Source organism: Dermacentor andersoni, chromosome 5 (assembly GCF_023375885.2).
Source record: "Dermacentor andersoni chromosome 5, qqDerAnde1_hic_scaffold, whole genome shotgun sequence".
NCBI classification, from domain to species: domain Eukaryota; kingdom Metazoa; phylum Arthropoda; class Arachnida; order Ixodida; family Ixodidae; genus Dermacentor; species Dermacentor andersoni.
The window spans coordinates 9,854,984-9,876,007 of record NC_092818.1 but is presented as its reverse complement, the minus strand read 5'-3'; the positions used below and the strand labels follow the sequence as shown (position 1 = coordinate 9,876,007).

The following is a 21,024-nucleotide window of genomic DNA, read 5'->3' as shown; positions in this document are numbered from 1 at the left end:
GAAGTCTGTCATCCGCATTGAGAAGATGTCTGACCTAGATAAGATCTGCTAAGCATGAGCAATCTTGAATTCCTTGCATGTGCAACATTTTCTGAAGCAACAAAATATTTCACAAGTGACGTACAACTTGCATTTCGCGCAACGCACGTTAATATCCATAGTATCCAAAAGCACTGGGATGGATTCATGGCCGTAACTTCACCTTTTCGTTCTACATTTGACGTATTTGTACTGATGGAAATTAACAATTCAGCTGATATTTTTAACCAGTACACAATACCGGGTTACCAAGCAATTTCATGTACACAACCTGCAAAAAAAGGGGGCGTCGTCGCAGTTTTTGTGGGAGACAGTTGGACTATTACAGAGCTAAATTTTGACTTCCAGTAGCTTTGCGTATAAGCACGTCAGCTCTCTCTTTGATACTCTTTGCAGTATACCAACCCCCCTGCTTTAATGGCAGGCTCTTTTTGGCCGAACTTGACATCGTCCTCTCAGCTCACTCGCATGAAGACTATATCTTGGTAATAGCCGATATTAACATAGATACCTTTCGCCCTTCTATGGCTCTGGTCGCAGATTATCTTGATCTGTTATCAAAATGGGGACTGCAACCAACTATCCAGAAAGCAACGTGAGAAGAATTTCTTGCAGGGCAACTGGTCGTCTGTTGCATCGACCATATAAATATAAGAGCTCCGAATTTCGCCCTACAATCTGCTATCGTCAAAGCAAAACTGTCAGACCATTACTTTGTTTGTTGCTCTTTAGCCCGGAAATCGAACCCTCCAACAGCGGATCGCGGCAAAAAAGAAATATCCATCTGTGATCCCAAAATCTTCTACAGACTGGCATCGTAATACGATTGGGAAGTGTTCTTGAAAAAAGTGTCCCCGATAGACATTTACGATAAACTTGATGAACTAGTACAAGAGTTTAAGAGAGCGGCTACTCGCGTGGTTGAAATCAGGCAGCGCAATAAAGAAAACTTGTGGATGACCTCCAAGACACTCGCTTGTGCTAAGGGCACCGACCAACTTTTTCGTCGTTCTCGCGGCGGCTCGTCTCTTGAGCATCGCTCGATGATATCGTAATAATACTATCAACTATAAAAGAAAAAGATTTGCTCTGGGCCCAGTCGAAAAGGGCACCTGCTTCTATCCTGCTACGGTCAAAATTTAAGGTTGCGAGAAATAAAGTGAATGCAATGATTCGTCAGGCTAAACGAGTACATTTCCGTAACAAGTTTAAAAAAGTAGGCTCAGATACTAGAAAAACGTGGTCTTTGATTAATAATCTAAGAGGTGTCAAAAGGCGTGGCAATGATGGAAAAGATCTCGTGTTGTATTTTGGCACTGATGAAGAAAACATAGCTAATGAATTCAACAAATTTTTCTAACAAGTTTCGGGTAGTGCGCAACAGATCCCTTATTTTGTACTCTTAAGAACAGCACAGTCGAATCGGCACACCTACCTTTGCTAAGTGAGGATGATTTAAGTTCAATTATTTTCGGTCTTAAACGCAATAGATCTGTGGGAATAGATGACATTTCAGTTGATGATCTGCGAACTTTGTTCTACATACTAAAAGGCATGTTGCTGTCGTTGTTCAACAGCATTATCTCAAGTGGCATGATCCCAGCGAACATGAAAGCGGCCATTATTACCCCAATTCACAAAGGTGGTGCACATAATAGGTATGAGAATTATCGTCCTATTTCAGTCTTGCCCTGTTTGACTCAAATATTAGAAAAACATCTGCTGTTTACAATGACAAGTTTCTTAGATAAGCACAAAATCCTGTCACCGCGTCAGTATGGTTTTGTACAAGGTAAAGGGACGGAAATGCTTTTGGAGGACTTTTCTGACATGTTAAATCGTTCTTTTGAATGTAACCAAGTGGTGTGTGCACTGTTTCTGGATGTCAGCAAGGCTTTTGACAGCGTAACACTGTGTTATTGTGTAAACTGTCCAGGTTAGGCTTCCGTGGAGTGTTTCTTTCGCCTTTGGAAAATTTTTTTGCAGCAGAGAACGCAATACGTCTCGATTGGGCAGGCAAAGAGCGCTTCTTTGTTAATAAAAGCTGGCGTTCCTCAAGGTTCCATAATTAGTCCCCTGTTATTTAACGTCTACGTGAACGACCTTTCAAACGCCGTGCCTGTAGGCCTGTATCAATACGCTGACGATACTGTCCTCGCATTCCAGTCGCCCAACTACTCTGACTTCCTTTCTTCTCTAGAAGCTGCAGCAACTATTGCTATGGACTGGTTCTCACACAACCTAATCAAAGCAAACAGCTCTAAGACTCAACTTATATGCTTTCACAGCCCGATGAAGAAAGTAGATTTAAACCAGCAGCTGCTCTTGCACGGATCTGATTGTTTTCAATGTCAATGTCTACCCCTGAGCTATAAAACTACAGTGAAATACCTAGGATTATACTTTTACAGTGCTCTTTCTTGGAATGAACACTTATCCCACGTTTGTAAAAAGCTCCGAACCGTCTTCTGTGTGCTTTACAACATTAGATACTACATGCCGCTTTCAATACGCAAAGTTATTGTAAACGCTCTCGGTTATAGCGTACTGCATCATGGCATAATGATCTATGGTCACTGTGCAGTTCGTTGGAAGAACAGGATCAGTTCTCTCCTACGATCTTTGTTAAAAAATATTGGCTATGATTTAGGCCTGCGCCCCAATTCTGATGTTTTTAAGGTATTTTCGCTACCTGATTTTGATCGCCTTTTGATGAAAACGATTGTCCCGAAACATTTTTGGTTTAGTGACTAAGATTCCTTATGTTCCCACATGGTCTCTTCGACCGAAGGAAGCTTTTTGTATTCCCCGACGGTTTACAAGATATGGAAAGCGAGTAAGAGATTTTTACGTTCCCTTTTACTTCAATAGGTTGCCTCCAAGTGTTCGCCGGGCAAAAACTAAATATAAAATAAAAAAAGATGCTGCGATACACTACTTAGTGGGTGTACGATGTTGTACATACATGCTCCACCACTTGTCAAATGAATCCTGTGAATTCACTGGTTACTGCAGCATTTGTTGAACTGATCTGAGTATTGTCATGCCATTTTGTTTTCCTTCCTCGCTCTTTATTCTGATGTGTTTTTTATATGTAACTTGGGTTCTGTGTCTATTTTTATTTTTCCACTGTACTAATTTGATGTTCCGTAATTTTTAATGTGCGTTCATGCCTGTGTGTATATCTGCACGGTTCCGCTGCCTGTCGGGCTCTGCCACTCAAGCCCAATGAGGCTTTGGCAGGCCGGATTTTTGTAGATATTTTAATACTTGGCGCAATGAAGTATTATTATTATTATTATTACATTCATCTATGTCACTATCCCTAGCCTATTATACATCCCGTGTAACATTAGTGCATAATCTATCGTCGATTACACGCTTCTTATGCTTTACGTTACTGCCATTCCCACTTTTCAGTACTGGTACATACAGCTCAGCCATGCATTTCACACACATCCAGCTACATGGTGCTTATTGAGCCTGTGTACCCGTTCATATAATTTATGTGTGGACTTCAGTTACCTAGTATAATCATCTCGCACCCTGCTCCTAGCTCCTTAATGTCATTTGCTATGCATTCTACCATTTTCTTGTTTTCCTCTTTGGCATTTGCTCCTGTCCACAGGTATACAAAGCCAAGAAGTGTCTGCTCCCCTGCCACTTTCCCTTTTAGCCATAAGTGTTCCTTGCGTTCCTGTTTTACCCTTTGCCAATTTATACCTTCATGAATGAATGCCCTAATTCCAACCCCTTTCTGCTGCCTTCTGTTTTATTGCAACGTTCCCATGCATAGTCAGGATTACAGGGTGGTTGCTCCATGTCCCTAAGATGTGTCTCCACAAACCCGCATACTATCAGCTCCTCCTGCTTTAGGTGCTTGTCTACTTCAGCTTATTTGCGACACCTTGCATGTCAATACAGCCTATGTCTGAATTACCTAGGCACTGTTGCTTACGTCTATTTATTCTCCTACAGGCTACGTTTCTTGGATCTTGGGGCCTCTCCGGGCTTTGGGTCCCAAAAAACTGCTTGGCCGCCTATCTTACTACCTTCCCTATTGCCCATGAAAGCACTGTGGTGAACACCATCCTGGGCAAAAAAGTGTGTTATTTTTAAACAATGACATCTAGCTGTAAAATACAGAAGGAAGAATTCCATGAAGAGACACGCCAAGGAATCGAAAGGTTGCTGGACTCACCGGACAAGCAGGTCGTTCACGGTTTGTTACGACTAGCCCCAACAACGGCAACGTTTGTGTTGCCTAGTATCCATTTGCGGAAATTTATGCGAAGTGATTTCGGTCGCCCGGAAGAATAGACCTGGCTCACCCGAGAGTTATAATGAACCCCAGCCAAGTGTTGTGTGCCCCTCAGCATTTTGAGAACACTGGGCGCTTTGTCGCTGCCCATCACATCCGGCAGAACCGACCCAGACCATCGAACGTGCACGCAAAGAGAAAGCCTTTTGACAAGTAAATTTCCCTGTCAAGGGAACTGAATATATTTCTGAAGGCTTGAGGGCATAAAATAAGTGGCCCTCCTCATTCTGACTTTCATCAAGTGAATAAACATAGATTCCTAAAGCTGGTCTCGTCACTGTGTGGCTTCCTGGTCTCCAGGTGGCCAGTCTCCTCCAGTTACCTACTACATTGGATGACAAGCACAAGGCTTGAAAACCCCAACGTCGCAAGAGGTATCAGTTCTGTGAACAGAAGTACATCCAAATGACTGTTTGCCCAGGCCTGTGCCACACTCCAAAGAAAAATGGGCAGCCTTCTGTGGATTAGTTCTGCAGCAGCGCAAACTGCTGTACAAGAGGTTTATCGTTCGTACAGAAGAAAGTAAACTTCAAGCAGGGCTCATGCTCCTTCTGAGCCAAAGAATTCAAGGATTTTCAAGGACTTTCAAGGTAAAGCTATTATATTTTAAAGGTCCGTGCTGTCTACAGTAATGCCACAAAACAAAAAGTGGGCGCAGCAGGCCCACCCAACCTGTTCAAAAGATCCTGCAGCTCCATTTCAAGTTCTTAGCTGATGTTTAGCATCTCTTGAGCTTTGACTCTGGCAGCCTTTCTTATTGCTGATCAATTTTGCAAGACAAGTGAAGCCACATTTCGCCTCTGCAGTCTGTGCATAGGTGTCTGTAGAAGCTGTTAACTGAGCCACTGCTGTTTCTAACTTGCTCTTTCTTTTCAAGCTTTCAATTCTTCTCTTGAGAGGGCACTTGTTCAGACCCATTGTACGACAACAACGGCGGCAGCACTTTGCTGTTTGAAGCGTGAGCGGGGGGTACTGCGGACACTTGTGTACTGACGCCGCTTCGGCGACTCCCCCAAAGTCACGAGTGCTTTGTGTCAAGTGTGCAAAAATGAGGAAGAGACCGTCGACCACCTTGCGCTCCTTTATGCCTGTTTGTGTCCACACCCAACGAGAGGGCACCACACTGCCACAGGCACAGGGGTTTACGGATCCAAATGGCGCAGCGCGAGAACACGAAGGGGGTGAGGCTGCTGGTGCAATGAACTATGCGGCAGACCACATCAACAAGTGAGGCTTGGACAGTGGTGGCACGCGATGCAGCGGTAGGACTACGTGGTGGAACTGTAAGGACGCATGCATTAATGGCAGACTATAGTGCATGTGTGTGTGCATATATGGAATGTTCTTTTTTTGTGCCTTTTTAATATTCTTTGGCTATGGCATATTTGACATCCCCGCCCGATGCATAGGACCCAGCCACATTTCAACATAATCGTCATGCTACTTTAAGCTGTTCCTTCTTCACTGCTTTCAAAGCAGCACAATAATACTGTGTTGCGAAGGCCACCGACTTCCTTAGTTCTCTTGTGATCTCTACATTCAGGATGCCACCTGCTCTGGTCAAAGCATCCCAAACAATGTGTTGGGACATGTCTTCATGTGGCCACCACAGCAATTTGCCATTTATTTTACGAGCGTTGCACACATGCACTTCAATACAGCCACACAACACAAAGCAACTGCTTCAATGTTGCTAGACATTCCAGAAAATCTAAATGTACTAGATGCTTTAAAATGCTTGCGATACCAGGATTTCCAAGGACACGGCAGAAATTTCAGGACATTCTCAAGGACCACATGAACCCTGTAAAGCGAGAATCCAGTCATGGTCTGCGTGGTGGTATTCACACGACACAAACGGAAGAACGCCATCCCACTTGCTGCGGTGATAAGCAACATACATTGCTAACACGTTGCCGATGGTCCGGTTTAAATGTTGCATCATGCTATTAGTGTGCGGATGTAATGTAGTCGAGGCATGGTGAATGACACTACAGTGGTGTGCGGAACATTGAGACCAGGTCAGACAGTATCGAAGGCTGGGCCTTGGTCAATGGGAAATTGTCGGGGGTGGGGAAGATTCTGGCGAAGAAAACCTTCAACATATTGCACTGGGTGAGGGTGAAGCCTAAGCACAGAGAAATCGGTGGATACCCACCTGGTACCCACCATCGTGTTCGGATAGAAGGCGGATGTGCTGATTGAACAGCAGTGGAGTGAGGCCAGGATGGAGCGGGTTCTTACGGCATGGGACGAAGCATCCCGCGCCAGTAAAAACGACATATGCGCTTGAACGTTTTCAGTACACTGGCATGTGTGCATCGGGATTAATGATCAACAATCAACATTGCTGGCTGTGTAACTAGTTCAAGCCGATGCCGCCTCTTTGCAACATTTCCCAAGAACCAGTTTTGCTTTGATGAAACAGACTCCCTGCCGATGCACTCGCATGGTAGCTCGGAACAGTGAGGTCATCTTCATCGGCAATTAAGCTGAGGAAGTCTGGAGCCTCCAGTACAACGAATACATCACAGCTACAACTATGAGAGCCTACAACAAGTGAATCAGAAAAGGAAAAAAACTTGCACTTACTCGTACTAAGGTCAATCACAGATAGTACTGCACACAGGAATCTGGCAACTAAGCGAGAGCAGCTAGCACATCATTTGACACCGTCAATTCCACTTCTGATGTGTCACTATCTTAGCAATAGGCGCACGTTGCAGCACTGGTTGTCATCGAGTGCAGTCCTTTTGCCGGACTTCAGAAGTGTTGATAAACAGGCCACCTTTTCTCGATCTTTAATTCAGCTTAATTAGGGCCAACAATATTTGGAATTTACTTGTGTCCATACATGTACGATGGCTATCAAAACACTTTGCTGCGTGCACGTTATCAGCCCCTTAGTGGTGTACTTTCCTGCGGTAAACTGCATGATGTGAACGTTTTCTCTCTCTCTCCTTAGGTGATTTTCAGTTCTCAAAAGCAAACTGGCCTGAGCCCTCACCTGAAAGCTATTTTTCACCTAAACTTGAAATCTTTTGGAACTCGTGTCGAAGGGCTGTGCACTAGAACTGGCAGCATGGACCCATAAGCTGTTACACATTTTGCTGAATCCCATGTAACAATCCTGTTTAAGTAACAGCAGTCAATTTGCAGAAATTGCGGTCCCATTCCCTCCCTCTGTTGTCAGGAGTGCTGCAGGGATCATTACTGTTGACACTGCCAGTAATTTATACAACTAAGTAGATGTGAGACTGTCAGCGGATGACTGCTTACCATTTTGCCGTGTGTAACACGAGCATGAGCAAGTGAGCTTGAATTATTCTATATAAGCAATTTCTCAGTGTGGTGAATGGGATATGCAGATAAATTCTGACAAATCAGGTTTCATGAGTGTTTCCAACAATGAAGATCAGTTGATTTTTCTATATTTAACAAATAACTAGATCATCAAGCATTGTAATAAAATAAGGTATTTGGGTGTTACCATTGAAGGTAACCTTAATTGGAATGACCACAGTGAAAGGATCTGTGGTTATCACAGCAAGAACTTGGCCGTTTAAGGTGGAAATGGTAAAATGTTACTTGCGACGTAAAACTAAAAGCATATAAAACATGCAATGTGTGTTGTATATGCTAGCGGGATCTGGAATCCATACAATCAGAACTAGATAACTAGAGTCGATCGGATTAAGCGACTAACTGTTACATTTATGTTTAATTTTTATCATTCATTGCATTCTGCAACTGCTTTGCATATCGGGGCTAGTCTGCCAACACTGTGTGTGCGAAGGAAAACAGCCAGACTTGAAATTTTTTCATCATCATAACAGGCTAAACTTCGACTCTGTGGTTTACTTGATACCAAAACTTATCATCCCCATTTGTTTTTGCTGATGTAGCACAAATTTATGTTTAAATACACTTGAACTTCGTCATACCAAGACAGGATATAACGAAATAATGAACATAATGAAGTAAATGTAATTACCCTTGAAATGCCCATAAAGATCTGTGTACATACTTAAATTCCCGTTTTAATGGAGTAAAATTGCTCTGCCAATCGATATAACAAACTAGATCGTCCCCAAAACGAAAAGACCGACCGTTGTACACTGAGCAGATTGCTTTCCGCCGGATTCTTCACTTGTTCGGCACGGCAGCTGGAAATTCCCGCATTGAATACTGCGTTGAGCAACGGTGGTTTTTCTCACCGCTGCACGTAGAAGCGCACACGGTGGCTGTGCACCAGCAGTGCTTCTTTCTTGTTGGGTAGAAGTTTGCCGGAATGGTCCACCATGTTTGAGCTACAACATGACAGCCCAGGCTGCCCACAATACTTGCTTTCTGTCCGTAATAGCAAGGCATAAATAGTTAGATTGGCCATCACTAGTCCCATCCCACGCCTGAGGGCACACATTGTCGCTACCCGAACTCAGAGGCCGTGGATGCAGAAAGGAGTCTCGACTTGCACCTAATGTATGCCGTCACAGCATTTAAAGTGGCACGAACTGCAAGATGGAAATTCACACACTTTTCCACATCAATGGCGTCCCTCTAGGCATAAGCAGCTTTGTCACAAACAATGAATCTCAATTATAACGACAAAAGAGTGCTTATGCTTTGTCCTCGGCGTGAGATGAGGCTAAGCGATAGCCAATTTTAGCATTTATTTCTAGCTGTAACGCAGAGCAAGTATTGCGGGCAAGTTAGGATCAAAGCGGGCAGCCTGGGCTGGCATGTTGTTGTGCAAGCACATTGGACCGTTACCGATAAACTTGTACTAGAGCTAGCTGACAACCACGCATGCGCAGGCGTGGCAGCCGGTATATGGCAACCCTCGCGGTGTATGGTAGAGCTCTGCTAAAACTATATATTAAGTCAGAGTGTCATTGACTTTCGAAATGTTTGTGTCTGCCCATTTCATTTGTACAGATATAGCTTTAAAAATAACAGAGTGGAAACCAGGGAGACTCACCTGTGCACCGACGTCCACTGGTTCGTAGTCCTTCTCATCGCGTCTAGGTGGCGGCTCACTATTGCGGTCGGCTGTTGTTCGGTATCCCGGCGAGTTGACCAGCGCCGAGTCTTCATTTTCAAGGCGGGCCGCTGGGTGTGAACGCACAACATCAGTACGTGAATTGAGCCCCATTTCGTTCACTGATAATACTAGGCCTATTACAATTCTTGGAAAAAGTAGGGCTGGCGAATAACAAATAGCACCTCTCGAATAGAACATTGAATCGAATCAAGACAAAAAAAAAAGGCGTATATCTAACTGAATATCATTTACAAAAATATTGAACAGAAACTTCTATATGCTTACAAGTTTTCCACAAAGAATAAATAAAACACATGCTGCCCATACTTTGGAGTCTACTAGCATTGCACAACAAGAACGTCAGTATCAGTAACTTAGGTACCTAGAAATCAGAATATATACAGTGTGGTCTACTCTTATTAAAGGTAGCACTAAATTAGTGTACCAGCCCTGATTACAGCTCAGTTTTACACTCTTACAAAAGTTTACGCCCTTGGAGGCTAATCTTGTCCCACAATCATAATCATCATCTGTCTTGCCCACATTTCCTTTCTTTAACGCTGTGAGCCCGATACTTCTAAGTCACGAACGGCTTGCGCGTTATCAGCGTGACACAAGATTCTCAATAGGAAAGTAGCGAGCGCTGAGTTTGGTACCATACCATGTCTCGATTTAGTTTTGGCAAGGTGGTTTGTGGGCTTTGCGAGTGTCGTGCAGCCATTGCGGATAGACCTTTGTCAAATCGGCAGCAAGGTGTAATTTTTGACTCTGACGCTAGATGAAGCAGTGCTGACGGGGCCTAATGGCTGGACTGTTGAAGCAGCGTTCGGGTCCGTGGGCCAAGCTATAGCCCGAGTGCTTATGAACTTGTACATGTGGACAGAAGGCTCCGAACTGCATGAATATGTGTTAACAACACACGTATCCGAGACAGCTTCCAGCGGCCAATAAGCCCAATCGTTGCACATGCTTTCGCGCTTTCCGAAATAAGCGCTGCCTTTGTTGCCATTCGCCCCGTCGTTTCAATCGCAGTCCTACCAACTGACGAACCTTGTAACGACCGAGACCAAGTGCCACAAAAAGGCTACGCGTGTTAAGGCACCAAGTACACCGGATGTTTCACTGACAATGATGAACATTCACTATTCGATTCCGTGATATTACAGTATTTGCACAAACCTACAAAAAAAAAAAAACGGTCGATCACATAAGGCATTTGCCTAGCACAAAGAGGCAGTAACATTGCACAAACACCACTAAGCATCAATAATGAACAGCACAGCTCCTGCTTTCCAATACACCACTCAATTGAAAAAACCACAAGTGACGCTTGGCCCAAGCATGTGTTAGTTCATTCACATAGTGCAAGGTCATTAGTGTGCTTCGGCGAGTCCGCTACTGGCGGATGCCTCAAGTTTCGACAAAATGAAAACAGGTGAAGCAGCTTCCTGAAAGGTCTTGCCAAGCTGGAGAAGGGAAAGAAAAAAGGGGGGACTGACCAGTCAAAAAGAGTGTCGTTCTCGCAAAACACAGAAACAGCACGGATCAAATTGGAATTTGCTGAGCATACGAAAGTTGTACGCTGCAACGACTTGGTTTGAATGAATAAAAGCACCTGAATTTAGCTGTGAATAAGTCGGTGACCACACAGTCCTCGGCTCATCGTATGCACGTTATACCAGAGCCGCACGCCCGCTTTCAAACCTCAATGAAATCGGAGATCATTAATGTCTTCAAAGCCCAGCGAACTCTTTCCAGTGCATTGGAGGTAGTACAATGGTACTAACTCCCCTCCTACAAGGAGCCATCAGTGGGCCCACCATTAACAACGCCAGCTGTCCTAGCGGTTTGTTGTATTGCAACAGCAAATATATGGACACTGTACCGGCGCATTTCAGCCATTGTCATCATCACCGTGACGTTCCGTACAAAGTCAAGCACAGTAACATTGTTGCCGCGCAGATATACTGTGTGTGCGAGTGGAATTTGCGAGGGTCAGCTGATGATCCCGGCTCAATAGACAGCTTTAGTATAGCGTAAGTGACACCACGCTAAATGCTAAAACATAGCAGGCCCACACTGTGCATGTGCAGAGCGCTATAGAAGCTTTGCGCATAGGTGCAGCCGCTATAGACAGTTAAAGTATAGTGCACACAACTACAAAGTCTTCCAATCTCAGAGGCCATATGCCGTCATCGCGGCTATTTCCTAACTTCACCGATAGGTGGCGCTGAAATCCAACATCAAAGCTCGCGGAAAATGTTCACGTGCGCAAGCTTGTCCTTGTAGCAGGTGGGCTAAATGATGCCCTAAACAGGAAAGGACTAGCCCAGCGCTTGGCCAAGGGGGCAGACGACTTGTGCGAGCTGTCCCCTCAGGTGCAGATCGTGGTGTGCACGGTGCCGGAGTTGCCTGTACGTGACAGTCACGTAGAAAGAGCCGTAGTGACTGCTAATGACGAGATATGGAAAATGAGCCGACAGAAAGGTTTCGAGGTTGTCGAAGTAAACAGGGAAGTGAGAAGAATGAATGTTTGATGTTTAATGGTGCAAGGACCAGGTATGGCCAGGATTTCGATCTCTGGAGCGTGTTTTGTAACTTGTAGAAAAAATATCGCATTGCATCAGTTGCCACTCCCAAGGCGGTAGCAGCTTAGCTGGAGGCACTAAGCAATCTGAGGAGTGGGACATCCATTTCATCACTATGCTCCCTCATGCGCAGTGAAAATGGTTGTTTTACAGAGGGACAATTACGAAAGAGTGTAGCACATGTCATAATGTTAATGGTGTTTGAACACGGATGTTGATGATTAGAGTGAACTTTAAAAAAATATGTTATGCTGGTGTATGCTCTCTGCAGATGGAGTGACCACTCATTTGATTCTACATATAAACTTTCAATGGCACTTGTTCTGAAAGCGCCAGTGGCCAGTCGGATTTGAATGAGACGGGATCCACTTCGATTACAGGCTTGGACGAGAAGTGGGCTGGAGACTTGCAGGTCACGCTGTTGCTTTTTCAGGGAGCTCACGGGAGCTCAGTAGGCCTGAGTTGGTAGTAATGAAGAAGGTCCTCTAGGGGACCCTCGGAATAGCATCGCCGTCTATTACAGAAGAAAGGAGGAAAACAAGAAAGGGATTCAAGAGGGGGTATCTTGGGCGAGTTGGTCCAACATGTCTAAACAGGAAAAGAACTGCGACTTCAGACAAGATGCGAGATGAAGTAAAGGACAGGAGGAGTGGTAATTAGCAACCAAGGTTTAACCCATGAAAGACAAAGCAGCAAAAGGTCACATCTACGCACAGCATGCTTTGACATACGAAGAACAAGATGGTCTGCCAGCTGCCTTTTTCTGCGACTACTGCTGGCAGCTGGCAGGCCATCTCAGCAGATACCTCATGAAGCATCTCAACAGCCTCAGGCTCGAAAACTCGTACAAAGTTAAGTGTTCAGCAGATATGACAGCGGTGCTTCAACAAAGTGACTTAGGTGCGAATTTCAGCATTTCAATAGATATTGAAGAGCTCTTTGACTCTGTTCCGCATTATGAACTTTTTCGCGTGGTCAGCGAGCTAATCGACTTGTCTGGTGTAGTGTCTTTTCGAAACAACTGTGGTGTCTCCAGAGAAGTTTTTTTTGCAACTTTTAAGGTTCTACCTATGTGCAACTCTTGTAAAATTTGAATGGAACCCGTACACCGAGAAATAGGTCTTCTGCATAGGTTCGTGTGTAGCGCCTATCTGTACAAAATCTACCTGGCTAGGTTTAACTGCCAGCTTCAAGCTCAGCTGAACACCACCAACCTTGATGTTTAAATAGTGTTAGGTATGTAGACGATTTCTTAGTCCTGATAAATGTTGACCGCAAAGCGAGTTGTAGCAGTGTTGCTGGGGAAGTACTAGAAGTTATTAAACATTGTTCCAAATCCTTAAACTTTAGTTTACCCTTGAACAGCAGCAAGAGCGAGGCATTCTGTTTTACAAATTTCCTTTGAGATGCTTGATCATGTGTGCTGGGCCTATATGCCGCGTTCTAAGAAGACCATTTTACTGTTCTCCTCTTCACACTCTAAACTAATTAAGAGAGGCGTAGCTATCAGCTGTTTGAGGTCAGCCCTTTTGAAGTCATGTCAGCACAAGACAGCTGAAAGTTTTCAGACCCAAGCAGATAAGTTGAAACAGGCAGGCTTTCCTTCAGCCCTTCTTCAGGCAGTGGGTGAATTGCTATTGTGTAAGTTGCAGCACCAGGCGCATGGGCAGGAGCAGGCAACCCCATAAACAGAGGCCCCCTAGAAGTCATGCCCTATGTGCATAATAGGGCACACAACATGAAGAACGCGGCGGCTAAACAGGGCATTTATTTATTTATTTATTTATTTATTTATTTACTTATTTATTTGATTACTTATTTATTTGTTTACTTATTTATTTATTTATACCCATACCTCACAGGCTCCAACTGAAGTATTGCGTGAGGGGGGGTTAGAGAAACAACATGTAGCAAATACAGGAGAACATAACTAACATCAAATCAAACAATTGAAAAAAAAGACGCCGTTTAAGATCAAGCAAAAGAAGAACAACAACACTGTCGACAATCAGAAAGGCGCATGGGTCATCGAACTCCTGGCAAAGAACTGCAAACGCATGTATACCTATAAACTGCTTGCAAGAAACAAGAATGACAGTTAAGTCACATGGTACAAATGAAACAATGTGTGTGCATGACTACGGACGGTATTATTTCTTTAACGTTTCTCTACATGATTCCAGATTATATTTCAACAATGTGGCTTGGAAGATCGTTCTAAGCTGCTATTGCCAGAGGTAATGTAGATTTGTTAAATGCATTTGTCTGGCCAAACATATGTGTGAAACTGTGTACATTATATAAGCGGCGAGATGTGCGAAATGGGCGGGAAAGGGGCAATGTAGTTGCGTGCTGACTGAGTTATTTGGTGCAGTAAGCAAAGAAAAGCTATCATCCTTCTAAATTCAAGAGATGAAAGTGACATTGATTTCTTCATAGCATTAACACTAGAATGCCTACAGTAATCTTTTGCTCTGAGACGTGCGGCACGGTTTTGAACAGATTTGAGAGAACTTATTAAATATTCCTGATGTGGCAACCAGATGACGGAAGTGAATTCAAGCTGAGGACGAACGAAGGTTCTGTACGTTGTTTCATGAGTGGCTGAAGGGGTTTCACATAGGTTTCGTTTTAGGTAACCAAATGCGCTAGATTCTTTTGCTGTAACATGTTTTATATGTGCCTTCCATGATAAGTTTGTTGTAATGTAGATACCGAGATATACTTGTACAAGGGGGTGACAGTGACAGCACTGTTATTAAGCGAGTAAGTGTAAAGAGAGTGTTTTCTTTCAGCTGATGGTCATTAATTTGCATTTTTGTGTATTTAGTGACATTTGCCATAGCGTGCACCAGTTTGTCATTTTATCTAGATCTTTTTGAAGAGTGATGTGGTCGTCGGGCATCTTAATTTGGCGATAAACTATGCAATCGTCAGCAAATAATCTGATTGCTGATGTATGTTGGATGGCAAATAATTTGTCTAGATGAGAAACAATAGTGGACCGAGCACGCTACCTTGAGGTAAACCAGATGACACATCGGCCAAGCAAGATGAATGATTTTCAGTAAACGTAAATGGTGCGTGGGAGGTGAGGAAGTTCCTTATCCATGATATTGTAAGGCTGTCTAAAAGTAATGATGATAGTTTGGCTACCAATCTAGAGTGGAGAACTCGATCAAAGGCTTTGGCAAAGTCAAAGATACTATCAATCTGGAAACGATTGTCTATGTATGTGAATAGCTCATTAGTGATTTCGATTAGTTGAGTCTCACAGGAAAGTCCTTTCCTAAAACCATGTTGCTTTGGATAGAAGAAATTGTTAGCTTCTAAGCGCTGCACAATATTAGATGCTATGACATGCTCTAGTAATTTACATGGAATGCTTGTTAATGATATGGGTCGGCAATTACTTATCTTGCTTTTATCGCCAGACTTAAAGATGGGAATGATTTTCCCAATTTTCCAGTCACATGGTAGTCTCCTGTGGATAAGGACTGCTCAAAAATTGCGTGATAGGATGGGGGCTGTATATGTATATGTATGCTTTAAAATTTTATTATTTATACCATCAATGCTGGCTGAGGTAGAATAAGACCTTTAGTTTTTTAATTAGAGACGAGATGCTGGAGGCATCAATCTTTATTGGTGCCATATACCTGTAGTTTACGTCTATGATTGTGGGAATGGTAGAGTAATCCTTGTGTGTAAACATCGAGATAAAAAAATTATTAAAATCAACTGGGGATTCTTTTGAAATAGGTGCCCCGGTATTGTCTTGAAGTGAAATTTGACCCATGTTCTCAGCCCCCTGCAAGTTATCCCAACTATGTAGGTGCGTGGTGGATGGCCCCCGCAAGGTTGCCTGTACTACTAAGCACGAGTACCAGTACGTGCACTATGCCACCAATGTGGTGTACCAGTTTCCGCTGCGATGCGGCAGTGTTTACGTTGGCCAAACTAGCCAATGTATTAATGATAGACTGCGGCAGCATTTTGGCTCCTCGTAGGGCGGTAGCGGCGCCAATCTCCCCAGACACACCAGGGAATGCAAAGGTTGCTACCCCAAATTCACCATTTTTGTAGGACGGGGAGACTCTAGGCTTGAGCGAGAAATTTTGGCAGCGGCACACATGTGCAGACTCGGCCTAGACACGTGTGTAAGTGAGCCTTCGATGGCTCTCCTAGATAAAGAAACCCGGTTTTTTAATAACCAGTGATAGTTGTTTTCTGCCCGAGCAGTCTAGCCAGAGGTACCCTCGCGAGTGCCACAAGGTTTGGGTTCGTTGCTTTTCTTGATCTTTATAAATGATTTGCCTCATTACATACCTCAAATTTGCATTTGTATGCTGATGACTGCATATTATATCATACGATTTCCTGTTTTTATGATTATTTATAGTTTCAAAAATCAGTTTCTAATTTTAGCTCTTGGTGCGGTACCTGGCAAATGACAATTAACATCCATAAAACTGTCGTTATGACTGATAAAACCACGCCTTCCGTGTTTTTCTTACAAAATTAGCAACAGCCCCATTAGAGCGTTAGGGAATATAAATACCTCGGTATTGTTTTGACACCCAGCACATCTTGGTCCAAACACATAGTTTTTATAACCTCAAAAACTCCGAAAAAGTTGGGCTATCTGCGCCGCACATAGATCATGGCCGCAAGGGATACTGATCTCTAATCTGGCCTCTACTACAGCATATGCTTCTCCTGTGTGGAATCCGTACAAGCGATGCGACATTAATCAAATCGAGGCAGTCCAAAATAAAGCGATTCGCTCCACAGACAGGGATTTTTCCCCTTCCGCAGGCTTGCAACCGCTCTCAAATCACCGACGCACGGAATCCCTAAAGTTGCTGCATTGCACTATTAACTCCTCATGCCAATTTCATCAGGTAATTACCCATCTCCTGCTTAACCATCAATGCTAGCAAGCACCATCACCTAAACATTGCGCCTTATTTTGCCCCTACAGACACTTTTAAATACGGTTTCTTTCCCTGTACGTGTAATTGAATATTGGAATCCTTTGCCTGGTAACACTAATTTTCTGCCTTTAAACTTATCTTCAGTGACCAACGAACAGGTAGCGATTATATTCTTTCCCTCTGTGTTGTTCCCATTGCACCCGTTGTTTGTCATTGTTCTGCTTCTCACACCCACTGAGCTGCAATAGCCCAATAGGGCTGCAGTATGTACCAACAATATTAATTTACCTCTTTCGCTAGCGCTACATATGAGCTCATTTTCGGTGCTATTATGTTTTAAGATTTTACTTCAAGACGTAGTAGTCGCAACATATACCGCGATACATAAAATTATAGCCCGATCATAGCCATTTTCGATGGATGTACAGCAGTTATAATTTCTCAGACAATTTGGGAATTCTTACGAGAAACTTCAAAGAAGCACCACAAGGAACACGAATGAAATGTGATAATCTGCTATTTTACTATAAGTACAGAGAAAAAAAATAAGTGTCCGGTAATTACGATACTCCCAATGCAAAGTTTCAGAACAGCACGATAAGTGTTTTCATTGCGCGACACACTGAGGCAAACAAATTGAGACCGAAATCACTGCGCCGACTGTCGGGGCCAGTGCCTTCAGCGCCTTAGCAGAGGGAGGAGCATTATGGGAACGCTGGCATGATGAGTGGCATTGGAGTCAGCTGTGGCAGAAGACGAGGACGAACACGCAAGCCGTGCATGAGCGCATTCATGCGATTACGCCGAGGGACGCTGACGCTCAACCCAGGAACGGGCCACCTAAGAGCTGTGCTCTAAAAAAATCTGAAATACACAAAGTATCCAAGCGGTTCCTAGTTCCCAACTTTTGAGAGATCACGCAAAGTAACTTGTGGAGCTCTGTAGGCAATACTAGCCATATAAATGTCCATGCTACAAGAAAAACCAATAGCTTCGAACATGTGAAAACAGGTCAGTTCCTATTGTATAGGGAGCATTTGTTTTTACTCAATGCAGCAAACACCTGGTTTGTTCTTTACTGCATTCATTAGGCTCACAAAGCAATGGTTGTGGGATAGGGGCCATGCAGCTTTCTCTCAGAAAAGAAACTTCGGTTTTCGACTGTCTCAGCGGGCACGGCGAAAGCGCTTGGCGCAGGTCGTTCACCATGCGCCTCATCTTCTTTGTACAGGCTCTGTTGCTGTCAGCGCAAGGTTCATCCCCTGCAACCATGCTAACGCCGGTATCGACAACACCAAGCATCAGCAATCAAGCTCGGATACTCAACGTCATCATCGAACCGCCTCCTTTCCCAAGCCATGGATTCGCGACGTCACCGGCCATTACCCTTATAAAGACTGTCCCGCACCCGAGGATCTTCAGTGGGCACGGCGAAAGCGCTTGGCGCAGGTCATTCACCGTGCGCCTCATCTTCTTTGTACAGGTTGGTCACAACTGTTCGTTTCGTAGTGACAATAGGTTTTTAGTTGTTCTGCCGTGCCCTCAACTTTGTATAAGTATAGCCTATGATTGTTTTTGCTCCTGCAAACTGATGTGTGGCGATGTTGAGGAAAATCCTGGACCAACAGTTGAAGAAATGTTTCAATCCTTGATAGAAGGACAACAGGCAATAAGAAATGATATCGCGGACTTGAAAATGCGCCTTGAAAATACAGAAAACGCGGTTCATTGTTTTGACAAACGTTTGACTCAGTTGGAAGAAGACTCACAAGAAAATACGAGCACAGCTGCTACCTTGGTCACAACTGTATGTAAAATGGGAGAGATACTAAAATCACAGAAAGCCAAGATGATCGACCTAGAAGATCGAAGTAGGCGATCAAATCTGATAGTTTTTGGCGTTCCGGAAATTCCCAATGAAACTTTGTCGCTCTTACGTGACAAGGTTTTAAACGACGTCTTTCTGAATAAATTGGGCTTGAGCTGTTCGTCGGTGGCAAGAATACATAGGCTTGGGAGGAGTTCAGATGGCAAGCTGATTATCGTGTATTTCCAGGACTACACGGAAAAACATTCAGTCATGCAGAACGCATTTAAGCTAAAAGGTTCAAACATTTCTATTCAGAATGATTACTGCGCTGACACGCGGCGCAAACGCAAACTGCTTTGGACTAGTGCGAAGGCAGACAAAGATAGCGGAAAAAAGGTTCAGCTGATTCACGATAAGCTGCGAATTGATGACCAGTATTTCTCTTGGGATGATGCCTCCAACTCCCGTAAACAGATTTCTGGAACTGATAGTACACCAAGCCGCAAACAAAATTATAGAACGAACAGCTCAACGTCCGAAAGCTAGCTTTTGCAGGCGCACCAGCTCCGGCTTCTCTCATTCAATGCCAGAAGTATTGTAAATAAAACAGATAAGCTGGAAGATTTGCTTTTGTTATATGACCCCCATGTCTGCATCATTACGGAAACTTGGTTGCACGAAGCCATTCGCGACGACGAAATAGTTCCGCCGAACTATCATCTGTACAGAAAAGACAGGGTTTCTCGCGGTGGCGGTATTGCAGTCATAACAAAATCCGGTGTTCATGTAACAGTTGCAGATCAAATTAAGGAACACGAAAGTTTACTCTTGAAGGTATCTATCTGGGGAATGTCGTTTTTTTTTTGCTCTGTATATCGGGCCCCAGGGGCTGATGACTCTTTTATGCATCAGTTGTATGATCATCTTCTGAAACTAAAGGGAAAAAACTTAATAATAGCAGGTGACTTTAATCTACCGTGTCTAAACTGGAATCGTTTAAACTATGGTTCATCGGTTTCTGGTGACTTGGCGATAGATATTATGTTCAGCCTGGGCCTCCAGCAGGCTGTTTATAGTGACACCCGTGGAAATAATATTCTCGGTCTTCTATTCCTGAGCGAAGTATTTTCTGATGGAACAACAACGGTCGAGCCTGGTATATCAGATCACAAGCTGATATCTTTTTGCTGGAAAGTTCCTGCGCAGAAGCACCAAGATCATAGAACAGTTAAAACAATTAGAGATTTCACTAAGGCAGATGATGTTGCGATTATAGATTATTTAGATACACAACTTGGTATAATCGAAAATAATGTTGAACTTTCATGGCAACGTTTTGAGGAGACTGTAAAGTACTGTACGGAGCACTTTGTCCCTTTAAAAGTAGTTCGAAAACAGCGCCTAAATCCTTGGATAAATCGAGATATTATTCAGACCAAGCGTAAAATAAAAAGGCTGAGAAAGAGGAACAAAGCTACAACCCCGCAGATTACGCAGCTGAAACAAGACTTACTACGAAAGGTAATTTCGGCTAGAGATGAGTTCTACAGCTTGAATCTTGAAGAATTTATTTCTAGCGATCCTAAAAAGTTCTGGCTGCATATAAGCCAGAGAAAACAACAGATACAAAGCATTAACGTCAACGAAATTGAAATAGAGGATGCGCACTGCATTGCTGAATACTTCAATGTATATTTTCAAAGTGTGTTTACAGAACGTGATCAGTGTGAACTTTCCAGTACAAGTAGCCCATCGGTAGATAATATTTTAATCAGACGCGAAGGTGTCCTGGCATTGCTTCTAAATATAAATATTAAGAAGTCAGCTGGGCCCGATAACATTCCTAATGCTTTCTTGAGGCGATATTCAGAGCAATTATCTGAATTCATTTCTAATCTTTTTCAGTTATCCTTAAAATTAGGTGCAATACCATCAGTATGGAGTAAAGCACGTGTTGTGCCGGTACACAAGAAACGAGACCGCCAATCTGTTTCAGATTACCGTCCTATATCTATTACTAGCTCGTGTTGTAAGCTATTGGAACATATTGTCGCTGGTTTTATACAAGAGTTTTTGAAAGATCATAGCATATTATCACCTTTTCAGCATGGTTTCAGGAAAGGACTCTCCACTGTAACTCAACTCGTAACAACCGTGAATGAGCTATCCCGCATACTTGATTTATCTGGACAAATAGATGTGCTCTTTCTGGACTTCAGCAAAGCTTTTGATAAAGTTCCCCATGCAAATCTATTACATAAATTAGATAAAATTGGACTCCCATT

At 43.5% G+C, this 21,024-nt stretch overlaps 1 protein-coding gene across 7 annotated transcripts in view; it reads right to left on the bottom strand.

The window, feature by feature from the left end:
* Amph (amphiphysin) overlaps positions 1-21,024 on the bottom strand; it is a 265,780-nt gene that overhangs the window by 13,725 nt on the left and 231,031 nt on the right. For all 7 annotated transcript variants that reach the window (XM_050177365.1, XM_050177368.1, XM_050177366.1 and 4 more), the window contains one exon: positions 9,342-9,472. In XM_050177365.1, the coding sequence (XP_050033322.1) occupies positions 9,342-9,472 (131 nt within the window). The remainder of the gene's footprint in view (positions 1-9,341; positions 9,473-21,024) is intronic.